The 25,274-nt window shown below is 44.5% G+C and overlaps 1 protein-coding gene across 4 annotated transcripts in view; it reads left to right on the top strand.

The window, feature by feature from the left end:
* OSBPL1A (oxysterol binding protein like 1A) overlaps positions 1-25,274 on the top strand; it is a 200,249-nt gene that overhangs the window by 91,747 nt on the left and 83,228 nt on the right. For all 4 annotated transcript variants that reach the window (XM_088469602.1, XM_088469600.1, XM_088469603.1 and 1 more), the window contains 2 exons: positions 20,397-20,562; positions 21,866-22,022. In XM_088469602.1, coding sequence (XP_088325728.1) covers positions 20,397-20,562; positions 21,866-22,022 — 323 coding nt within the window. The remainder of the gene's footprint in view (positions 1-20,396; positions 20,563-21,865; positions 22,023-25,274) is intronic.

Below are 25,274 nucleotides of genomic sequence, written 5' to 3'. Positions count from 1 at the left end.
TGTGATGTCAGTGGGGCCGGCCCCAGACGGTAGGCGTTCCCATAGGAACGTCTCCGTCTGGGCAGCCACGTCCCCGGCACGCCCACCAAAAGGGGTGTGCTGTCACTCACCATCGACAGCACGCCCCCTTTGTAGCGAGAGCCGGAGCAACTGCTTGCCTGTCGCTATCCGGGTCTCGCGCATGCGCACGACGGAGCCGCCTCCATCATGCGCACTGCGCCAACATCGAACTGCTGGCGAGCGCTCAGTGCTCGCGAGCTGGTCTGAATTAGGCCCTGTGTCAGCAGTGCAGGGGTATTCTCAATGCAGGGTCCCGGCGGCGTCAGGCAGCGAGGGGGCGGGCGCCATCTTCTTTTGCTTGTGCGCATATTAAATGAGCTTAACGCTAATTGGCTGAGAGCCATGACAGACGTCTCTCTCTGCCAATCAACGTTAAGCCCGCTCAATACAAAACCTTGCAACACGACAGCGGCATCGCAAGGTTTTGCCTCGGGTGAGTGATCCTGGGCAGGCAGGGAGATCCGAGCTTAGCTCGGATCGGCCCGGGTCCCCGAAGTTCGGGTGGGTTCGGTTCTCTGAGAACTGAACCCGCTCATCCCTAATAAATTCATACAGTATTTAAAAGGAACTGTAAACTCCATGCGAGAGCCATAGTAAATGATGTTCAGAGACTTAGATTATATGCTACAGAATAAAATTCCATAATTCCTTAGTATGTAGCAAAATGCATGTTATAAAATCAAATTATGAAATGAAACAAAAATAAAATTTTTATATTTTTATTATTGACCTTGCAGATGGCTCAAGAAGAATGGTGTCCAAATCTGCATCTAACAATAAACCAAACTGGACAATGCTTTTATTCTTCTTTGGTGTTTTAGGTGCAGAACCATTAGAGATCTTGGCTTGTAAACTGTGGGCTAAATCCTTTTCTAATTCTGTACCTGACCTGTAGAGGGCGAATGCTATGCAAAAATTGTGTTTTTTAATTAATTAAAAATTAACAGTAATTTCGATTTCAAATTTTTTTAAGTTGCCTCTGCTGTGTTTTAATATGCTCGTATGTAAAATTTCACGATCTTGGCTGTGGATTTGTATAGAATGACAGAAGGACAAAATTTCATTTTTATATAGTAGATATATATGTGTGTGTGTATGTATATATGTGTGTATATATAATATTTCATTTTTTTTTTCATACACACAAAACATTTACATCGTGGTGCATTTGTCTATGTGCAAATCAGCAAGAAGTGATGTTTGCATCATAAAAAAAGAAAAAGAGCTACAGATAGATAGAAACATACATACATATATATATATATATATATATATATATATATATATATATACATACATACATACATACATACAGTATGATGTGAAGATGTTTGTAACTACTTAAGACAACATAAAGTATTCTGCACTCCACTCCAGCCAACCATTCAAAATAGCAGTGTTAGCAAGTGAGCTCTGCATAGGGAATATAACACAATGGCCAATTAGAAAAGAGGGAAAGAGCCAATAGAGGTTGTGCATTGTGACCAGTAGGGGATTTTCTTACATGCTAGATTTGCTGGCAGGGAAGAACATTGTGGTACCTTCTTGGGAATCAGCTGCTTGTGATCGGTGGAAGGGATTTTTATGCTGAGGTGAGGTTTAGGGAGGGAGACAGCTGCTCCACACATAACCGTGTATAGGATTGTGCCCAGGGAAACTGTGCAAGTGGAGGAATCGAGAAGAAAAGTAAGGCATGCTATCTGAAAGGTACAGTACTAGCATTAATGTGACCTTTAGCTGCCTCTGTGTATGTGACTGTTAGGATGGATAGTATGTTTTGCTGATCTGTGCTAAGATTACATTGAGCTGCTGTGATGCTGCAGTTTATTCTGGGATGACCATTTGCAGGGATGCAATGATAGCAGTGTATTAATTAGAAGCATGGGTAAAGTTTTGATAAAGCCTAAAATAATTTTGTACAGTATATTTACATCATATTACTCAAAACTATTTGGAAAAGTACTAGTCACTGATTAAAGGTAGTGTTATGTAATTTTGTGCAGATCTCTTACAATGTAATATAGTGTTACTGGGCCTTTACATACAACTGCTGTATAGGGATTCTGCATTCATGCTCTGGCTGTGTGTCAATGTAAAGGGGCTTTACATTGACACACACGAGTTCCGTTGTGCTTCAATTACAGACTCAGCCACAGATATCAAAGTGTCGCATATCAAATTATTCCGTGCAGTCTCCTGGTGCGTCTTAGTCGCGTCACATTGTGACTGTTGGCACCTGACTTTGTGGGGATTGCTTCTATTGATGTCAATGACTACACATATGTCTTAGCCAGCAGGTTATTTTAAGGAGCCAGGAATCGGCTGACTGGGTCCTAAATCCTAAACGATGATGATAAGCCTGGGGCTTTTATTCTCCAGCATTTTATCCCACTTTCGGTAATTATCACGTACACACGTGCCCTGTCATTGCATGTCATATATTTTGTTTTGGGAACTGACACTGTAGAAACCATGCTTGATGTTGGGCATTTAAAACTATGGGCCTGATTCAGACTCAGTCGCTAAGCTGCGCTCGCTCGCTAGGGGCGATTATCGCACATCTGTTCATGAGTATGCATCAAGCTACGCATGCGCGAACCAGTCACTGTGGCTTGGAATCGTGCGCTTGCAGTACACAGACTGGATGCTACTTTGAGTAACGGCGCCGTTTGTGGATGGTGACGGGAAGGTGCTTGTGAACGGGGGAGTGGTTGTGCGAACGCAGGCGTGTCTGGGCATCAAAACAGAAGTTTAATGGGTGGGCATAATTAGCGAAGTAGCGTCATTGAACACGTCACTTGGTTGAATTTGAGCCTGACCTGATCGCACTGCTTGCGGTGGGGTAGGGGCTACCTCAAGGGCTGCGAGCCGCTCCGATGGCTCTCGATGTTACCAATTAATCAGACACTTCCTGGAGAAGACTTGTGCTAAGAGAGAAAGGTGGGCGGCTTTATACACCTGCGTACGCTCACTACCATCGCACACTAAGACATAGAGGGCGTCCTTAAGCCACACAGTGCGATCACGGAATTTGCATACCTGGCCCCTTTTGGCAACGAGCGATCGCGGCTTAGCGAGTAGGTCTGAATCAGGGCCTATGTTTGTGAAGTTTTTGTGGATTAATTTTACAATGATTATATATACTCAAACATATTGAAAAAAATCAAAACCTTAATGAAATCATCTAATATAACACAGATGATAGATTCTCACTGGATTATCGTTGTTTTTGTTTTGTTTTTTTTACTTTGTTTTTTTTTTTTTAGAAACTGGTGTTTAGCTATATTTTTTTAATGTGATTGTTAACTTCATACTATAGTGTACAGTATATGTAATAGCCTGCGAGTTGCAGATAGCCGCGATATATCATATTTTAGAGATTATATTTAAAGTGGCATTTTTTTAGAAGGTAAAACCTGGATGTTTTTTCCTTTTTAATAAAAATTGCTGCATTAAATCTAGCGGCTATATCGCCAAAATCTGGCGGCTGCCTGCAACTCGTACATTACATCAAACACCCCATGTCTACAGCCTGCCACCTCTACATTGTGAAGAGCTCATTATAGGTATGGGTCTGACTTGCTTATACAGGGGCGATATAATTGTCGCGTGGGCAGCAACAATTAATGAACGCCCAGTTTTGGAATTCAATTGTTCTGGGCGCTCATGATTATCGCCCTCTTCACACCTTATTAGACTGGGTTTAGCCGTGTAAAACAGCTACACCCGTCTAAAGTTCAGGTTAGGGAGCAGTTGGGGCACTTTTACCACAGGTTTCTCGCACATTTTTGCTTTCACCCTCTCAAGGGTGCGAGCAGAAATGCCGGCTGCTATCGTGCTCAGACAGAGCAACAATTGAATTGGTCTGTCAGATACCTTAAAAAAATATATATATATATATCCGCCGGCTAAACAATTGAATCGTCCCCACAGATCAACCGCTAATATCAGCAGTATTTATTTTCTTTGAATCCATTTTTATATAAATTTAAATTTATTTCAAAATAACAATAGCCACAAAATAAAAAGAAAAACAAAAATATGATAAAAACTAACATATATATGAGAAAAGTATCACATCAAAAAAATATAGAGTGAAAAATATAAATTTAACAGAAATCAAATTTGAAAGTACATTCAGTAGCCAACATGGAAAACATAGCCTATAGTCAAAGATATTTTAAAATCAAACAGTGTCAATAATAATACAGAGACAAAGAAAATCCTCGAACCTTTAAGCAGAATCATTAAAAGTGGTGACGAGCATAGTGGGAATCTTGTCATAGGGACAAGACTTTATCAAATTTTAAAGCGCATTTTCACTCCTGGTATGTAAAACGTTCAGGAGAAAAAATATTAACTGAAGCCATCCAAGAGGGAAAAGAAGGGGGATCAGGAGTCATTCATGTTCGGGCAATGCAGACCCGGACCAGTGTTAAAAGATTATTCACGTATAATCATAATGCAGCAGAAAGGGTTTCCTCCAGTTCAAGACCAAAAAGGCAGGTACGTGGGGTCAGTAAAGAAATTTGGATACCCGTGCTCCGTACACATGTGACCACCCTAGACCAAAAGAAAGCCACATGGGAACAGGACCAAAGAATATGCCAGAAATCAGCAGAGGGGGCAGCACATTTAGAGCAGGAGTCTAATGTCCGTGATGATATATTGAAATATAAAATAGTTTTTAAGCAGTCTCTTAGATTTTTAGTCTCATACTGTTTGTAATCTGTACCTATTAAATAAAAATACTTGTGTTAACGAACTACTGTTGTAATGATGTTGTGCAGTATGTATAATAGCATATTTTGAACATCTTTACTGTCAGGCACAGCAGTACAATAGCCGTTTTGTATTATTTCTGACAGTAGTATGTGGTTTACTTGGTTCACAATACTAAGACTTTTGTTGTCAAGTAGAACATCCTCCGTAACTGGTGGGTGGAGGGCACTAGTGGGACTACTAAAGTATGCAGCAGTAATTCATGAATAGCACCCAAGGCATTTCTTGTAGCTGGCACGGTTACCACTGTCCTTTGACAGCCTGGATGTAATCCAGTGCTCTAATCACTGATTGTTACTGTGAGAACAGGAGGCATTTAGCCCCAGATATGTTTCAGCAATTTGATCAGCGTTTTACTAAACTGCATAGGCCAAGCGACAACATTATGATTACAGGAGTAAAGACTAGGGTGTTGCTTTTATATTTTCTCACTTCAGTGAATCTTTTTTTTTCCCCCTAATACGTCTCACTTTACATAAAATATGAAAAATAAAATGTAAAATCTACTCTTGTGACAAATAGCCACTTATTTATGTTGAATAACAAAGTAAAAGCTGTTAATGTAAATAAGCCATGTGTTAGTCAGTAGATGACGTTATATTATTCAGCAACAATAATATGACCGCATTGTTTTTTGTAGGAGTGTAGTAGTATTCTACATAATATTTGTTTGGTCCATACCTTAAAAATATGATCCTTCAGTTGATTGATGTGTGAGGGCAGTTATCTTACAGTCCCTTCACAGAATTTCCATGGGAAGTCTGGACTTTGGTTTGACCATTCCCCAAGGCCTAGATCATTGTCTTTTTCAGCCATTCAGCTGTAAGTTTGTGGGTATGCTTAGGATGATTGCCCTGTTGCATGAACCATTTTCAGCAAAGGTTTTGTTGCCAATGAGATGGCATCATATTGTTTTCTAGAATACTCTGGTATGAAGGGGAGTTTATGATGTACTCAGCGATGGTGAGGTGTACAGGTCCTATTTGCTCCAAAATAACCCCTTTAACTGAAACTGGGCCTTGTGTGTCCAAAAAATATTTTTCCAAAAGTCTTGTATTTTGTTCAGATGCAACTTTACAAACCTTAGCCATAGTACAGTGTTTGTTTAATTTTGTAACGAAGGGGCTTTTATCATCTCTGCTGGCACATGAAAGCCAGACTTGTGGTATTTAGTTGGTGTGTTGACAATCACAATGTTAGCAAGCACTACTTGGATCCCGGAAAACAGGTATCGGCCGATCACCAAGTGCTACTTAGAGCTGCTGATTGTAGAAAATGACCTTTCTACTTCAGGGTCCATAGGGGGTCCACAGGGTTGACCTTGGGGTATAGGTTGGGAACCAAATCCGGGCACCACGCAGTTAAAGCTTTTAGCTCCCAGGATGCACTTGGGTCCACTCTCCCTATAACCCCGCCCCCCAGCCAGAGGCACCTCAGTTTAAGTTGGTGCCCGGCCGGAGTCGGGCCACCGTTACTGCAGGGGGGCTGCTTAGCAGCCCCTAAGCTTAAAATTTATTTTAAGAGTTTTATTTTATTATTTTTTTACTACTCTTCAGAGCGGCAGCATCAGACTGTCCAATGGACGTCTGAGCTGCCGCTCCTACACCCCGCCGGCGCTGCGACGCCAGTACAGATCTGGGGATCGCAGCGGGACCCCAGAGTCTGTACTAGCCGGGCTCTGGAGGAATCCCTGGGCTGCTGCCGGATCGACGGGGACAGGTAAGTCGCGTGGTCACCGCTTGCGGTGACCCGCGTGTACATGCAGCCTTATGCCTCCGGTCTCTGGGGACAGACCGGAGGCACTAGCGGTGGCGGCGGGCTCCCCCTCCATGGAGGCATACCCCGCGTGTCCACAGCCCACCAGGGATTATAGCGGCAGCGGGAGCAGGCATCCCGGGGGGTTAATTGCTAGCCAGGGGAGGAAGCCTTCCCTGTCTAGCAGCTCCTCCCCTCAGCTCAGCGCGCCTTTCAATACTACAGTCTGGCGTCGCTGAGCTGCTTCCTCCGCGGGCCACGCTTCTTCTGAGGTCTCCAGTGGCCATTTTCTCTCTGTGGTGCTGCAGAACTCCTAGGATGTCAGTGAGCCCAGTCCCCCTGCGTACCTGGCCATTTTGGGTGAGTGTATACAGCGCTATAGCCTTCCCAGACACTGAATCTGGGCAGTTGAATGTAGCGACATTGTGCAGTATGTTATATGTCATGCAAATGTATGTATATATATTTTTCTACATTGTATGTGACTTATGCTAGTGCTGACTGTCTGCTTTTTCTCTCACCTGTCAGTGTATATCTATCCCTTTTATTTATCTGCCCTAATACAGGTGTACCTGGGGTGGTTCTGAGACCTCACATATATATACTTGTTAATATCTGTGAGGTTTGTCACATACTGTTGCGTGCTGCACGTTGCCATATTTTAGATGGAACTGTGAGTTGCATACGCTGATAATGGGTCCCTGCAGCTAGTCTTAGCGTCAGTCAGGACCGGTATGGCGCTGCTTAATATTTCCGTCAAGATAGTCAGATATATCTGACCAGGAGATTGCACACGATACTGCACCCATTATTGCTATCCTGCAAGTCATAGCCTGCAGGTAGTAGTGCGGAGGATTTTAACTCAGAAAGGTTTATGTATGCGGCACCATCTGGTGCCCGGGCCCCTTGCACGACCCCCTTAAAGGGCGGTTTATTTCTCAGGATCCTCTCCTTTGAGGATCGCCGTGCGGGCCCCATTGTCGTCACTCGCTTGGAGTTACTTCACCATACTGCCCTTTTGCACTCGGGGTATCTCGCAATTTCTTGCAATTTACCCCTGTGCAACAGACTATCGCTCCCCGCCGGGGTTTTTCACAGTACATGAATTACCTCCGATACCACATCGGTCTGTCATTCCCCTTGCAGGGATTATCACAACGGCACCCTGGTGGATGTCGTTTTATACGAAATACTAATTGGCGTGATATACGCCCTGTGGTTACTTCCCAGTGGCTCTGCCGTGAACTGGATGGTGTATTCGGCTCTTTCCCTCTCATATGGGGTGAGCCTATTTCAAGTATTATTATCCCTGCTTTGGGGCTGGTAGCCAGGTTCATTCTGGATATAGAGAATGTCGATCCTGCACCTGTATCATACATCTCCCGTTTTCTGCCCAGCGGGTGCATCTCATAGCGGGAGTCTGGCTGTCGCCAGATACGAGGAGTCACAAAGGCTTCCTGTTTCCCATTCCCTGAGGGTCCTCACAAGTAATGGAAATCCCCTTCTGGGATGGATTTGTATGTTAATCGTCGGGTTACAGGCATTAATACGCCTCCCATCCCGGCCTGGACGGATTTTACGGATCCGTAGGTGGTAACTTTGCCTGAAATCAATGTACTCGTTTTCAGGGCCTGTTGCCCGTCCTACCATGGCCATCGCATGGTGATGCTTTTGTGACGTTTTTCCCCACCAACACGTCTGGGGTTCAAATATCTTTTGCCGCTCACATAAAATATGCAGTGGTCATATGTGGGATTACCTACATTGGATGCCGGTCTTCTAACTTTCAGGGTTTCGGCGGCGACTGTATTCGCCGCAATACCCTATGGCTGCATTATGGGAAAGCAGAGGTGCAGACTCCTTCCATGGGGAAGATCTTGTTTGGTCCTGACCTTGACAAGATCGTTGCATCATTGGCAGTATCACTAATGGGGAGATACCGTCTTTAGCTACTCCCACTACATTCGGACTAACTCTGTTAAGTCTTTTTGTCCTCAGGGTCAGCCTAAAGGCCTGTTTTTTCCTAGGCTGTCGGCCTCCATGGGGGCCACCATATCCAGTACTGAGCAGTCCTGGACTTCCGGACGACCCTGTTTCTACACCTGAGGATATAACCTCAGCCTGACGGGACAGGTCTACATCTGGGGAATTCCAGAGTGAGGTACTGATTCTCAACGGCCTCTCATTGCTCAGGCGGCCTCCTCACAGGCATTGTTACACCGGCCCTTCTTCAGACCTGATCAGGGCCTTACAATCCCAGAAAGCTATACAGTCTTTGTGGTAAGCAGAGCTATTTCGGCCAACCTCACTATCTCAGTGAGGGAATGGTAGTTCTTCTTTCTTTCTGGGGCAGTGACCGACGGGTCCTCATTTGCCTATACTCTGTCTCAAATCCCTGAATCAGATTCCAACGGTGCCTGGACTCAGGTGGAATCGTCCATGCTCCATCATCCGACGTTTGGAACCTGGGGATTTTATGGTATATCTGAATATTCAGGATACGTACCTACGGGTACATACAGAGCCCTCTCATCAGGATGGGTTCAGGTTTGCTGTGCCACAGCAACACTTGTAAGTTTCGGGCTCTGCCTTTTGGGACTGTCCTCAACTCCACCGGGGTTTACCAGCCTTATGGATTTTCTGACAGTTCACCTGTTCAGTGTATCCGAATGCTCCTTTCTCTGGCCGGTCTCCTGCTTTTAGCAGGATCACCAAGGTACTTTACCGCCAGGTCAGGATAACCGTGGCTTCTTCTCGGCACAGATAATTAGTCAACGGAGAAAAAGTCCTCCCTGCATCCCTCACAGGGTTTTCTTCATCTGGGAGCACTGCTGGATTCTCAGAATCTGAGAATTTTTCTGGCGTAAGACAAGATCTCCACTCTTCAACTTGGAGTGTGCGGATATCTACGCAGTCGACATATGTCATTACTCTTTGTGATGCGCGGTCTACCAGAGTGTCTACCTTTTGGTAGGGTGGAATGTGCTCAGTTCCATTCCAGGCCTTGCCATAATTGACTCCCCTCCAGATGGATCGAGTTTTTTCCATCGGATCGCTGTTCGAACGATGATACTTTCTCCGGAGGCGAGTTGGTCTCTATCCGGGTGGCTATGGCCATCTCGTCCAGGGTGTTCTTTGCTACAGACAGTGTCTGGTCCGCATTCGTTTCGGGGCAGTTGGACGTCTGTCGCTTCTGCCCTGCCACTTAACTTGTTGATACTTTAGGCTGTCTTGGACCTTCACTCTGGCCTAACCCATATGTCACGGTAAACCTGAATAGGTTCAGTCCGACAGTGTCACAACAGTGGCTTCCATCTAGGCAACACTGGTAGTTGGGTGGCAATGTCAGGAATGTTATCCATTCTGACATAGTCCAAGGGTCTTCTCCTGGCCAACTCTGCAGTGTTTATTCCCGGAGCTTTCCATTAGGAAGCGGGCTTCCTCAGCCGTCATGACGTGCATCCCGGGGACTAGTCTCTTCTCCAAGAGAGGTTTCAACTCCTGGTGAGCAGAGGGGGCCTCCCTGAGGGGAGAGATCCTCATGGCCTTCTGACTCGATCACACATTACCGGTGTTACAGTCCAGCTCTAGGAGTACTGAAGCTACCTTCAGTGACTCTTTGTCAGTGAAGTGGTCCTTCCACTTTGTGTACCTATGTCCTCCGGTCTCCCTTCTTCCTCGAGGTCTTCGGAAGTTTAATTCGAGACGGAGGGGCTTTCCTTCTGGGGGCTCCAGTTCGTCTCAGACATCACTGGTACTAAGATTTTCGGAGTCTCCTCATCGATGCTCCGTTCCTACTGCTTCACTATCTGGACCTGTTGTCTCAGGGTCCTTGTTTTTCCCTGGACCTGGATGGTTTGTCTTTGACTGCGCCCCTACTGTGGTCCTAGGGCTTTCCTGGCTCTGTCTTCATTGAGATGTTTAGAGCAGATAGGCCAGACTTTGCTGGGATCTGCCACGGACTGTGGCATACATAATTCTTATGGTATCGTACCTGTCGATACGATCCTCCGGTGTCCAGGATTTCCAGATATTCTGGCATTCCTTCCGGCTGGCTTGGGTTTCACCCTTGGCCTGGCCTTCCTGACAGTGCGGATCTCTACACTGTCGGTATGGTTAAGATATGGAATTGCTCCGCTCTGGTATCCAGTTCATCCTTTGGAGTGTTTTCTGGATTATGCCTCCACTTGTCCTCCCTAGGGACTCCTGGGGAGTTAGTAGTGGTTCTTTGTTCCCTCCGGGGACAGTCAATGGAACCGCTGGTTGTGATAGCCATTACATGGTCTATTGTTTAAGCGCTCTCTCTCTCTCTCTCTCTCTCTCTCTCTCTCTCTCTCTCTCTCTCTCTCTCAGGGTGTTTAAGTCAACCAGGAGAGTGTCTGAATTAGGAGCGTTCTCATGTGGCTCCCTCTTCTGGAGGGCATCATGTCAGGGTGTGAGTTGCTCTCGCCCTGTGCTTCTTCTTAGAGTGGTTTTTAGGTTCCATATTATTCTGGAACTTATGGTACAGCCATTCAGTCCCCAGTCCTCTCGGCTGGTGTGACCTCATTGACTGTGGTCTGGCCTCTTTGGCTTTATGTGATCCGTTCAAGTTCCTTATGGTAATCGGACTTATTGGTGGTCTGCGGTTTCTGGTTTTCACAGGAAACGATGGCCGGCCCATAATGAAATGTTGGCTGGATGGCCTCGTATGTCTTCCTCAGGGGCCTACCCATGGGTGGGCATTTCTGTCGTTGAGGCTTGTTTTTTCTCGGGCCATGTAACCCTCGTGGGCGGCTCGTTGTGGCGCCTCGGCTGTTTTGCCTTACTAGGTGTCCACGTGGTCTTCTGTCCATACCTTTTTAAGGTTCTAGGCATTGGTTTCCTTTGTCTCTCAGGATGCTTCCTTTTTGGCGACGGATTCTCCTCTCAGCACAGGAGCGTCCCCACCCTTGGTTGAACTGCTTTGGGACATCCCCAAGGTCAACCCTGTGGACCCCCTATGGACCCTGAAGTAGAAAACAAGAGATATGGTAAGAACTTACCTTTGTTATCTCTGTTTCTACGAAGTCCATAGGGTCCACAGGGCGCCCGCCCTGACGCACCTGGCATCATATGGGCTGTGTTACTGGTCACCGGTTTCCCGTCTCTTTTTCTGTGAGTATGGTTCTAGAGTGTACCAGTTTTCTCTCTCTTTTTCTCTCCTCCTCCGGCCTTTGGCTACTTACAAACTGAGGTGCCTCTGGCTGGGGGGCGGGGTTATAGGGAGAGTGGACCCAAGTGCATCCTGGGAGCTAAAAGCTTTAACTGCGTGGTGCCCGGATTTGGTTCCCAACTTATACCCCAAGGTCAACCCTGTGGACCCTATGGACTTCGTAGAAACAGAGATAACAAAGGTAAGTTCTTACCATATCTCTTGTTTTCATTGTCACCATATTGGCAAAGAAATGTAGATAATTGTATATAGATTTGGGGTACTTTTGAATTCAGTAATCTATATCCTGTAAATCATTTTTCACTGTAGACTGATGGACTGTTTGGAATTGGCCTTATAACCCTTTCTAGACTGATTAGCAGCAACTATTGCCTTCCTGTAATCATTGTCTTTTCTTCTTGGCTTGGAATTAACACAAAGCTGACTGTTCTAGATCTAACTACCAAATGTTCTGCTTCTATGCTGAGCCATTATCACTACCTGATGATCAGCTAGTGCAGCACCTCTCAAGCTCCATCAGGTTGGATGGGAAGCGTCAGTGCACAGCCATTTTCAGATCTCTCCAGAGATGTTCAATCGGCACTGGCGTCACAATGGGGGTGTGGGCCGCACCGGGTGTCACCATCCGAGGGGTGACACCAAAGTGTTGGCTCCCCCTCAGTGACAGGAGCCGGGTGCAGCACTCTGCTCCTAGCATAGTGAGAGAACCAGCACTTCAAACAGGCTGGTCCCCGAGCAGCCTGCACCTCCAGCACCCCCGGTTTTACAAAAAACGGGTGTTCGGCCTGCGGGGCCACGCCCCCACCAATGAGGCCACGCCCCTTATTTTCCGGCACCGCGCGCAATGAAGGATCCCAGTCCCGGCCCGCACCGGGTGTGATGTCAGGTTAAGACGCCACTGTCAATCAGATTCAAGTTTGGGCTCTGGCTGGGCCACTCAAGGGTCCGTATTCAATTAGGCTGCGAAAAGTCTCGCCGATGATGTCATTTTCGCATGTTTCAATTATCCACGTATTCAATTACAAAGACTTTTCGCCGGTTCGAAAAGTTTTTGTAAAACAAACGGGGATAAGTTTTCACCATGTCTTCATGGCGAAAAAAAGTGCACCCCTGGGAATTGCCCCTAAAAACGAAATATGTGGAAGAAAAAAAAAAAAAAATTAAAATAGGGACACCCCAAAAAAATAATTTTAATTTTGGGGTTAAAAAAAAAATATATGGGAAACAAGTTTTTATCTAACAAAATAAATTAAGGGGGCGTAGCTAAGTATGCGGCAGGTGTATTCTTCATTGCAGGTGGTTGCGGCAGGTGTTTTGCCTGTATGGTAGAGTGGCTTCCTTCTGGCCACTCTACCATACAGGCCTGATTGGTGGATTGCTGCAGAGATGGTTTCCTTCTGGAAGGTTCTCCTCTCTCCACAGAGGAATGCTGTAGCTCTGACAGAGTGACCATCGGGTTCTTGGTCACCTCCCTGAATAGGGCCCTTCTCCCACGATCGCTCAGTTTAGACGGCTGGCCAACTCTAGGAAGAGTCCTGGTGGTTCTGAACTTCTTCCATTTACGGATGATGTAAATCTGTGCTCAACTGTGCTCAATGGGACCTTCAAAACAGCAGATATTTTTCTGTACCCTTCCCCAGATTTGTGCCTCGAGACAATCCTGTCTCGTAGGTCTACAGACAATTCCTTGGTTTGTGCTCTAACATGCGCTGTCAAGTGTGGGACCTTATATAGACAGGTGTATGCCTTTCAAAATCATGTCCAATCAGCTGATTGTACCACAGGTGGACTCCAATTAAGCTGTAGGAACATCTCAAGGATGATCAGTGGAAACAGGATGCACCTGAGCTCAATTTTGAGCTTCATGGCAAAGGCTGCGAATAGTTATGTACATGTGATTTCTTATTGTTTTTAATTTTTTTATTAAATTTGCAAAAATCTAAAACTTTTTACACATTGCCATTATGGGGTATTGTGTGTAGAATTTTGAGGACAAAAATGAATTTATTCTATTTTGGAATAAGGCTGTAACATAACAAAATGTTGAAAAAGTAAAGCACTGTGAATACTTTCCGGATGCACTGTATTTTTTAATTTACTAAATTATACTGTATAATCTACTTTCTCACAAGAAATAAGATTTATACATTTTATGTGCTTGGCGGGAGTTACATGATTATTCTTTATGGTATAAGAACACAGATTAAAAAAGGGCAACATTTATTTTTCAGTGACTGCATATGTGATTCTATATTGTTATAAACCTATGATACCTGAGGTCTGCTACAATGTATCCTGCCTCACATTTGTCCATGTTTCAGCCCACTCTGCATATATTCTAAAGTAACTATTGGTGACCAGGAGAAATTGCATTAGAGGTCTGTGTATATATATATGTGTGTGTTTTGCTAAAGAAAATCTACACAACATGGTCCTAGACCCTTTCTGTATGTGTGAATCAAGTAAGCAGACTATACACTTAAAACCTGACTTATAGTAACATGAGAAACCTTTCAGCAAGATACTAAAATGAAATAGTTAAAGGTGAATCGTAATTTTAGTTTTACATCTAGCAGTGCTGCAAGTGTCATAGATGTGAGAAGTGGCCGGTTCAGGAGGAACTTGCACCTGCCGGCACATGTCATGCTCATTGTTTTTCCTTCTTTTCATGATGCCTGTTTTTTTTTCCGGTATGTTTGCACTTATTATTTGTTAAGTTATTTATATAACGCATACATATTCTACAGAGGATATTTACTCATTCACATCACTTCAGCGTGCTTGGGACAGGGGTTGGACGGTCCCTGTACACACGGCCATAGTACAGCAAGAGCGCTTCAGCACAAACTGCAACCAAGATGGCCGTCAAAGTCACAATTGTGCCTGTTTGGTGCTAGATGATCGGGGATACTCAAACCCTGGTACAAGTTGTGATCCGATGATGATTACAACCATTGACTGTGGGTCTGATTCAGAGATGTATGCTGTAGCAATCGCAGCTGCGATTTCGCATGGAAGGCAGCAGCGAAAATATGCTAATGACTCACTCGTAAGTAGTTAGAGAGGCTCACTGACAGCATGTCACACACACAACTGGAAACATGGAACGTAAATCAGGCGGTCATCGGCCTGCTGAGTAAAGCTCAGAACTTGTCTGAACGACCATTTTCATCTGTTTTGTGGCATTTAGGAGCAAATTGCTGATCATCAGTTACTCCCATACGTTACCAGATTTTCATTCCAACCAATCAACTAGTTGGATGAAAGTTGGTCTAGTGTGTGGCCAGCTTTAGGTGCACAGCATGTCTCCAGACTATGAGCAAGGATGCATTGGCTAATTTATGCATGCCCTGAAAACAGTGTTTAAACGGTCAGACCCAGGGCCGGATTAACAGGGGGGCGACAGGGGCGATCGTCCCTGGGCCCCCACACCCATCGGGGTTAAAGTGGACCGTAGGAGACGGAACCAGTTCCGCCTCCTCCGGCCAACCTAACCCCGGCACTGCAGGGAGGCTCCATTTACCAGGCGCACGCTGTAACCAGCGGGTGCCCGGCTCCCTCCCTGCAGCGGCACCCGGAGTCGGAGGCTTGAGCTCACGTGAGCTCCAGTTTCCGGCTCACGCAGTGCACTAAGGAAGAGACGTCATGAAGTCTCTCCCACAGTGCAGAGGAGCAGCCGAGCGGATTGCAGCGGATGCGGGGCTTAGCTTAAGGTAAGTATGAGCTTTATTTAATTTTTTTTTTAGTGCAAGCGGCCTACTGGGGGCATTACTGGTGGGGGGGCATTACACGGGTGGGAGCATTACTACTGGGGCATTACTCGGGGATGGGAGAGGCAATACTACTACTGGGGGCATTACTGGTGGGGGGGGCATTACACGGGGGGAAGCATTACTACTGGGGGCATTACTGGGGGGGAATTACTACTGGGGGCATTACCCGGGGGGGAGGCATTATTGCTGGGGAGGGGGCATTACTCGGAGGGGGAGGCTTTACTACTGGGGGCATTAATCAGGGGGCATTACTATTGGGGGCTCTACTAGAGAGGGAGCATTAGTATTGGGGGCATTACTATTGGGGGCATTTCTACAGAGGGCTGTGCTACAGGGGGAATGACTACTGGGGGCATTACTGATGGGGGCACAACTACATGTGTATTACTACTGGGGGATTTATACAGGGGGCATTACTACTAGGGCATTACTATTGGGCACACGCCCAATTACTACTGGGGGGCATTACTATTTTGGGGCACAACTACAGGGGTATTACTACTGGGGGCATTTATACAGAGGGCGTTACTACAGGGGGCACTACTAATGGGAGTATTGCATTTGGGCACTGCATAAGGTGCACTACTACTGGGTGCACTGCATACAGGGCACTACCACTGTGGGCACTGACACTACTGGGGGCTCTGCATAAGGTTCCCATTGCGCATACCCCCAGTTTGTCACATTTAATAGGGGCCCCCACATGTTTGTTGCCCAGGGGCCTCCACAGACCTTAATCCGGCCCTGGTCAGACCAGCCTGCATTTTACTAACCACCCCCATTACCTCCCCAAATGCTGACTGTCACTCACTTTGCGAGTGATTCCTCTGTGCAAGCATAATCGCAGATCAATCACTGCACGTGTGCATTGCGGCTTACACGCATGAATTTAGCGTTCCCGCTAGGCTGTTTTAGCGGGGCGCGGCGCCCTGTCCTCTTTCTGGAAGGCAAAAAGCGCCCTGCCCTCCAGAAGGAGGGCAAAAAGCGCCCTGCCCTAACAGCCTGCGGGAACTGTCTTCACCTGCGGGTCGCAGTGTCCCGCGGGTGAAGAAATGTGCAGTGGCCCGGTCACCGCTGGAGAATAGACGCCGGGCGCATGCGCCCGGCATCTATTCTCCCTGTCTGCAGGGCTTGGGGGCTGCCCGGCGTGTCCGTAAGTGCCGGGCACGCCCCCAAGAGTGACGAAAAGGGGACGCGTCTTATAGACACGTCGCCTTTTCGATGACCACGCCCCCTTGGACGCATGCGTGCCCGCGGCGCGCGGATGAACGTGCCCTCTCTAGCTTCGGCGCCCTGCCTCGCGCCGGAGCTAGAGTGAACACTATGAATTATGGCTAAGAGCCGCTCGATCTGCGGAAAGATCAGCATTGCGTACATCTCGGAATCAGTCTGTATTGCCAAACACATCTAATTCACACCCACTTATGCAGATATACTATGAGTTGTGTGCTGTTTTATCCTCACAGTGAAGCCAGACCTCCTGTCACATTGCTGACGCATCTGCTCCTCTTACTTGCATGGGACGGGAGCCGCGTTTGCGACCAGCTCAGAGTAGGTAGCAAAATGCTCATTTTTTTGTCTCTGGATGAATATAAAATTTTTGTCAAACTCTGAATAAAGTTCAGAATGCATACAGTGAAATAAGTTCTGAGAAATATTTATATTTAATATACACAAGGCACGCTTCCATTATATAACCTAACTTTGCTCCTCTTCCTTTGCAGTGTATTCCTATTATCTTTAAATTTTTTTCTTGTTTACATTCCTTTCCCTGGGGCTTTCTTGTGTAGACTTCTCCCTGTACATGGCAGCTACTGATCTCATAACACCCTAGTTGCTCAGCTATTTTAGGCACAGGCGGTTGCTCACCTGTGCAAATCCTCAGCACAAGGCAAGGAACAGCCAGCTCATTGAGAAGGACAAACACAAAGTAGAGGCTCCTGGAAAAATAAGCAACATTCTGTCAAAGAAATCCCGAATCTCACTATTCTCACACCAGGCAGTAAAAATAATCCATTTGTATAGCCCCTATAAGATTACTGAAATAATAGATTGGAGTTTCACCCGCAAAGTCTTGCAGTCTTTATGCTACGGATCTGTTCACAACTACCCACTTTAACATCGGTGCAGTTCACATCATTATTTTCATAAAACATAACCTGGTGTTTGTTATTTTAGGACATTTGAATGTTCTCTTTCATTTGTCATCACCGTTGCAGTCATTTATAGCCATCAGGTGTAGTGCAGAGAGATGCTTTTGTGTTCTGTGTATTTATTCACCTGCATTAGAAAAGGAATACATTTGCCAGGGATTTCCATGATGAAACTTATGTGACGCATTGTAACCACCTTATGTACTATATTGTTGCACACCTTACTCTGTCATTATTAATGCCTTCCCCACAGCACTGAGGTTTTGGGTTTGATTCCCAGCCTGGCCCTATCTCTGTGGAGTTTGTACAAGTATATCCTCCCCGTGCCTTCAAAAATATACTAGTAGGTTTATTGGCTCCCTACAACACAATTAACCCTAGTGTGTGTGTGTACGAGTGTGTACATGTGGTAGGGAGCATAGATTATAAGCTCCACTGGGGCAGGGACTGATGTGAACAGCCAAATAGTATCTGTAATATGCTGCTGAATATGTGTGTGCTATATAAATAACTGGTAGTAAATACATACTGTAGTGCCAGTCTGTTCTGTAGTAGTTGCCAGATAATTTGGGATACTCCCAGTGGGCTGGTATAGATGAAAGAGTGGATTGGGTTCCAGTGCTGTGGCACATTATATGCTCTGATAATGAGAGCGCATTAGATTAATGGTGACGCATATTGGAGACTCCAATATAGCTTGGGACTTTGTAACAACAAATGCAGTTGACAAGCCAAACTTTGCGAGCCGTTCTGAGCGGAGTAGTGTTACAACTTTTTCTTTAAGCTTCTTTAAGTTTGCATCTAAGTTGGACCGCAGATGCAGTATCTGTACCAGAGACGCCAGACTACGACTTTAACCTCACAGGAATTCATTTCAATATGTATAAAGTCACAGATGCATACCTCCCAACATTTGATGAAGGCTGATCGGTACATGTCTGCGCTCCCGAAAAGGGTGTGTGGCCTGTCTTCAAAAGGGCATGGCTTAGCGGCACATCCCGTTTCCATCACTAAGGGGCGTGCCCTGCATCTCCAAGATGGTGTGCTGCCCCCGGGCTTCCTCCCGTACTTGCGCACAGCATCTATTCTCGCACTGCATACATGCTGCTCTGCATAGCAGCGGTACATGCTTCCCCCCCACCGCGGGACACTGCGTCCCGCTGGTGGGGCAGCGAGACAGTTGGGAGGTATGCAGATAAGGCACAGCGGAACTTGTCACCGAGGCACTTCCTATACAGGATCAGTCTCATTCGCACTCAGATGTACAAGTGGCGCACATCAAATTAATCTGTGCAGTCTAGTTAAGCGGTTTTGTCACATCACATTGTTTAATTTGTGCGGCTAAGATGCACATTCAAGCGATAAAGACCCTCTGCTTAAGCCCAGTCGCACGGAACCTGGTGAGCAGAGAAGGGATGTTTGGCGCGACTGCGGCAGTAGTGTATGAGGTTCGACAGTCAAACACTAATCTAAATTCTGAGGCACAATGGAAGCAGTGTTTGATGCTTTCTGTATGTTTATCACAAACTGGAACCTGCTTTTTATTGCTTTCCTGAATTCATTTTAATTGAAGGTGAACAGTGCATTATGGTGCCACCATGAGTTCTCCTACAGAATTGTGCTTCTTTGCATTACAGTACAAACAGGAACTTGTCATTTAATGCTTCCCTGAATTGTAGTTTAGTAAGCACAAAATAAGTTTCTCTGAATTTTAATGCAGCTAAAATTTGGGTATAAGGGAAGCTTTTATTATTATTTTTATATTTCTCAGAACAAATTTATTTAAAGTATTTTCAGAAACAAGACAGATCTGCTGCTGTTTTCTCTGAACTGCATGCTGTCTGAACTGCATGCTGTCTGAACTGCATGCTGTCTGAACTGCATGCTGTCTGAACTGCATGCTGTCTGAACTGCATGCTGTCTGAACTGTATGCTGTTTTGTTTAGTTATAATGTAATATAGGATTTTTTTACATGTGTATTTTTGTTCCTATCACTTCTCGCCGAGTTTAACAGGACCTGCAATGGGAAGGTTTTGTGATAAGGAAGAGATCTATATTCTGCACTGTTAGCGTTGCTCACATGCATGTTTAGAGTGGGAAGTACAGATGTGTCCACATACATCTTAGCTCTGTGCGTTACAGGCCACGTCTTTTCGTGCGACTTTTTGCCTTCAAATGCATCTTAGTCGCAAATCGGCTGTGACACTGACGTAGCATTTTCACATGCAAATACACCTGCATTTGGACACAGAATGTAGGCATGCCACATATCATTTTAATCAGCAGAAGCTGCTTGTGCATCCTAGAAGGGCTGTTTAACCCTCATGGAAGTAATATGTATGTGGACACATCTATATATAGCACTGTCCACTTGCAGGCATGTCTATACTTTTTGTAATAATAATTGAATATAACTGCTTAAACAGGAATTGCTAACATATATAGTTCACAATACGCCCTTATATGACACTGAAACAAATACAGCCTTCAAAAAGAAACTTTTATCTTGCAGTTATTTTAGACCCACTGCTTAATTGGGAAAACCTGTGCAATGGGACCTCTCCTTTTCATTTAACTAATATGATTTATAATAGAATTTTCTACTACTTTTTGTCTTCACCTTCATTTACCTTTTACAGGTAATGAACTAACACAGGAATGTTATTTCTCCATTTTAGGCGAGAAATCTGAAACTGGAACACGAGCAGGAGAAAAGTAAGATCTTATCAGAGGCGTTACAGACATTGGCTACTGAGCACCACGAATTGGAACAGTCTCTGGTTAAAGGAACACCTCCGCACCTCAGCATTCTCAGCGAGGATGAATTCTATGATGCCGTTTCAGGTATTTTCTCCTTTGGGGATTTTTTTTTCCATAATTAAGTGAAATGTATTATTATAACCCGAAACCATCTATTTTACACTCATGGCTCCAAGCCAGGTGTTTTGTCACTGAGGTTATATTAGATTCCTCTTTAGTTATAAAGCCCATAGGGAATGATACTGTACTTACTAACACTGATTTGTTTGTTGATGTTTGTTTTATAGTGAACGTTTACAATTTTCAAAAAAATATTTTCTTACTTGTTTGCTGTCAGGTAACTTTTACTTAAAGGAGCATAGTTGTATATTTCACTGTACTACAAAATTGTCAAAAAAGGCTATGTATGTTCATCATGTATTGAGAGTATGTAATGTAGGGTTCATGTGTGCAGTCGTGTTTGTACAAGTATGATACATGAGTGTCAGAAATGTTCCCATCACAATCTGGTTTGTAGCAGGAGCACTGTAAAAAATAAAAGAAGAAAATAACATAAATAAAATAGCTGAAATCAGTCAGAGAGCTGACTTTCCATGCAGCATACATCCGTTCAGCTGGAGCTTGCTTTACAGGCAGCACCTGGACACTTTTTGCCTAGTACATGTTGACTGCAGCAACATACACTGTACTGGAGCTGCCTGCAGTATAGACTTTGAAATGGGAAGCTATTTAGGGGAATAATTATAACGTTGTTGCCATCTTGTTGGTTACAATAAAAAAAAAAATCAAATGCTGAAAGATGTAAATCCATGCTGCCTTATGTCTTCTTTTAAAATCATATTTAGATAAAAAATTATATTAATTAAATAAATTGTTACCCTTTGACCATTGGATGTGTTCATTCTTTTTTTTTATCCATTTATAACTGGACGTTTGTTACCCTTTGATCATTGGATGTGTTCATTCATTATGTTTTTTATTTTATCCATTTACTGTGGACTTTTAAGCTTGGTGGAAAAAAGAGCTCTGATGCTCATAAGTGATTACATTGTCATTTGCAACACACAGTCTGTCCCTATCTTGGATTCCTAATATAAACAATGAATACATTTATTCTGAACACCTAAGTCACCAACACAATGTATCACAAATAAGCATTATACCCATTGACATTGAACTATAAAATGGTTGAGTATGCCTTTGTTTTTCCGGGTAACTTGTGAAGAGCTAATGTGAGCTGCATCTGTTGCTGGATGGAGCCTGTCACATATAACAAAATAACCTGCTCAGGTTTCCGAGCCGAGCGAATGTGAGCAGTTTTCAGTTGTTGCAGTGAGGCTGGGAGTATGAAGTGAATATTTCATTAACACAATTGCGCTTCCCTTAGATTCAGAGTCTGATCATTCCTTGAGTGGGTTTGAGACTGTTGGAAATTCCTCTGGAGAAGAGAGTTTACATTTGAGCTTCTGTAATCAGGACAGCATGTCAGAGGACAAGAAGGCCGGCGGAGGAGATGCCACATCTAACGGCATTAAAAAACACCGGTAAGGCTCGGGCTGGCTGAGGTCATTTCGGTCACAGCTTATTTATTATTTATTTATGCCGCACCGTGTTACCTATCAAACCAGAAGTGTAGTTGTAACATGATTGTGAGCAAGGAGGGCCACATAAAGACTCATTTATTGCAGAGTGGTTCTGGGAGTCACTGTATATAATTCAGTAATACAGAGAGAACCTGTATTTGTTTAATAAAACAGCTGAGCCCCATTCAGTAAAAGGAACGGTGACATGTCTGGAGAGAGATTGAAAGGGTTAATGTTGTTCAGCTGAGATGTCGTCAGAGTACACTGCAAAACTGCTAATTGAGCAAAATGAAGTGTTTATTCATGAAGAGCTATTCAGCTGACTGTAATGACCCTCTGGGAATAGTGTACAGCTGCAGTCTCTTTCATGGGCAAGAACTATCTTGTAAAGTTTTTAGCTCATTCTCCTCTGTTCATCTGAATATTCTCTATACACTAAGATTAGGGGATAATCATAAGAGTGGTGTAAAAAAACAAAAAACCAGGAAGCACTTTGTACTTCTGCAACTTTTTGGCTACAATATTTCCTTCATTGCTTATGCATGTTCAAATACAAGGTTGCTGGGGGAACTACCACTGTTGCAGCAGGGCCCAGAGATGAGAGGGGATGGTCACCCTTAACTCTGCACACACCCTTTAACAGTAGTCGTTATTCCTAGTATGTGAAGGCAGTTCTGTCATTGCCTGCACTGACTATCATCTCAGAGCATAGTGTGCCCCTGGGGACAGCAGAAAGATGGACCACAGTGTCTTCCTCCTCAAAAAGTTCTGCATGGGGACTTTCAATTCAGTCTTTCACCCCCTGAAGACAACCACTTTTATAGTTATCCCCATTTAATGACACTTATTGGCTGATGCAGAGTTGAACATATGACTGTGTATCTTGCGTGTTTTGGCTTTGCACACGCTTCAGAACTGAGCACAAGCAGAACCATATGCATTTTAATCACATGTACACTTACAACTGCAATGGTGGAACTGGCTGTAACCAGTGCATTCTAATGTAAGCAAGGTTCAATGAGGACTTGTCTGTTAGAACTGTGGGCTATGCAGTCCTGGATTTAAGAACATCTTTTGAACCTAGTATAGGGTAGGTACAAGCGCATGCTGCTGCTGCTGACTAGGAGCAAACCAAGCGTACGTATAGGAGCCGGGGGCACTGCAAGATGCGTGTACCTATTAATATGGGCGAATGTACTCCTTTCTGTGCACACAGTTCAGGAGGGAATAACATACATCTAATTTCCATCCAACTCTTCATCATACCTGTCTGCTGTGCTGCACAGCACATGGGACGATGCACTGAGCGACGTCATGCTGCTAAATGCATCACGGAATGAGACATCGCACCGCATTATGCAGTGTGTACGGACGGCGCGATGCATTGTTCAATTGTGTCTTCTCATCTGCTTGGTAAATAATCGCATAGTGTGAACACAATCTCTCTGCCCCTCCCCTATAGATTGTAAGCTCTCACGAGCAGGGCCTTTATGTGCTTTTTCTTCTCTCATTTAAAGTATCATCTGCTCCCCATTGCCATTAATGGTCACTGAGTCACTGAGTTCAGCTAGTACTGCTTTTGCGGATATTGTGACTGCTTGTGCAGCAATGGTTATATAGCTTGTTTGCTGTGTTCTGCAATATCTTGTACTTTAAAGCTGCATACACACGTAAAGATTTTCTATCCAACCATCCAACTAGTTGATTGGTTGGACTGAAAATCTGGTAAGGTATGAAAGCAAATAACAATCAGCAATTTGCTCCTAAATGCCAGAAAACAGATGAAAATGGTCGGTCAGACAAGTTTGTAAAATGTTTGATCTAAACAATTTATTCAAACAACAGTTTTTGTCCATTTTCCGGCATTTGGGAGCAAATTGCTGATTGTCATTTGCTTTCATACCTTACCAGATTTTCAGTCCAACCAATCAACTAGTTGGATGGTTAGACAGAAAATCTTTACGTGTGTATGCAGCTAAAGTCTTTTGCACTGTTGTCTTGTTTTTGTGTGCTCTGCTATTTATTATCTATTATGTAAGGCGCTGCAGACCCATTGCGGCACCATATAAATAAAGGATGATGATAAAAATACAATATGACAAGATACAATCTGCCTTCATTACTGTTCCGACCTGTGTAGAACATTGGAATATTCTGGCGCTATATAGCTGAATATTAATAATATATTCTGAACAATATCCTTGAATATGAAAAATATATACAGTATACATGAGTATATAACTTATGGATTTCCAATTCACCAAATCTAGAAAGGGAAATTGAATACTCTGGTGGAACTATGGCCTGGCAGATTTAGACAGTTCCACAAACACCAGCATGCCCAAGCAGTTCACTTGCTGGAACCTGTAAATACAATGTATTTAATATATTTTTTCTTTTTTTGCTTCTCACGGTTAACTATGAAACAGTGCTTTTCAGATTGGGGCTATTTGACTCTATTCTGTGCAATATTGTTTGCAAGCTCCAATCCCATACTGAATGGTCTGGGATTGGTCTCTCTCCACACTGTGTCATAGTCGGATTGGTTCAATCTGTCGCTCTTTGTTCTGGTCAACATATAATGCCGAAATCCGATGACAAAGTTATGAGTGCTTTTTTTTCCCTGTTAAAAAGAACATTTGCTCTGGAAGTTTAGAAGTATAATCTTAGTATTCACCATTTTCCTTGGTTTGTCCCTTCATGCTACTCTTAGTGATTTTCAAAACAGTACCATGGACCACAATGACAACCACAGTTTTACGGCACATGATGAAGTGAGCAGGGAGGTGTTGGAATGACCTGCTGAGCTCTAAATTCTCTGAACTGTAAAATTACCCCCCTCCCCCTTTATTGCATCGTCTATCTTCACATGCCATGCAGAGATATAGGGGCGTATTCATTAGCCACAGGGTTTTCCCCGCGACTAATTACCGGCACAAATCCCTGCAGTGCGGGGAAACGCTATTCAATTAAATAGTCTTTTTCCCATGCCGAAAAAGCGGGATTCAGGCGCGGAAACCCACTGATTCCGTGTAAATTGCAGAATCAATGAGTTTTTTTCCCCCCGCGCAAACCCGATTGTGGTTTTTCCATGGACTTTACCTCGCCCCTTTATGAGCTGCGAGGTTTAGTCCGACTGTGGGGCCTTGCGCGCGGAGTAATCCCTGCTAATTGAATCGCTACGGCGCTGCAGTTCCGTTGCTAATTGAATAC

The sequence above is a fragment of the Taudactylus pleione genome, unplaced genomic scaffold (assembly GCF_031769625.1).
Source record: "Taudactylus pleione unplaced genomic scaffold, aTauple2 ptg000093l, whole genome shotgun sequence".
NCBI lineage: Eukaryota > Metazoa > Chordata > Amphibia > Anura > Myobatrachidae > Taudactylus > Taudactylus pleione.
This window is presented reverse-complemented; position numbering and strand designations above follow the sequence as displayed.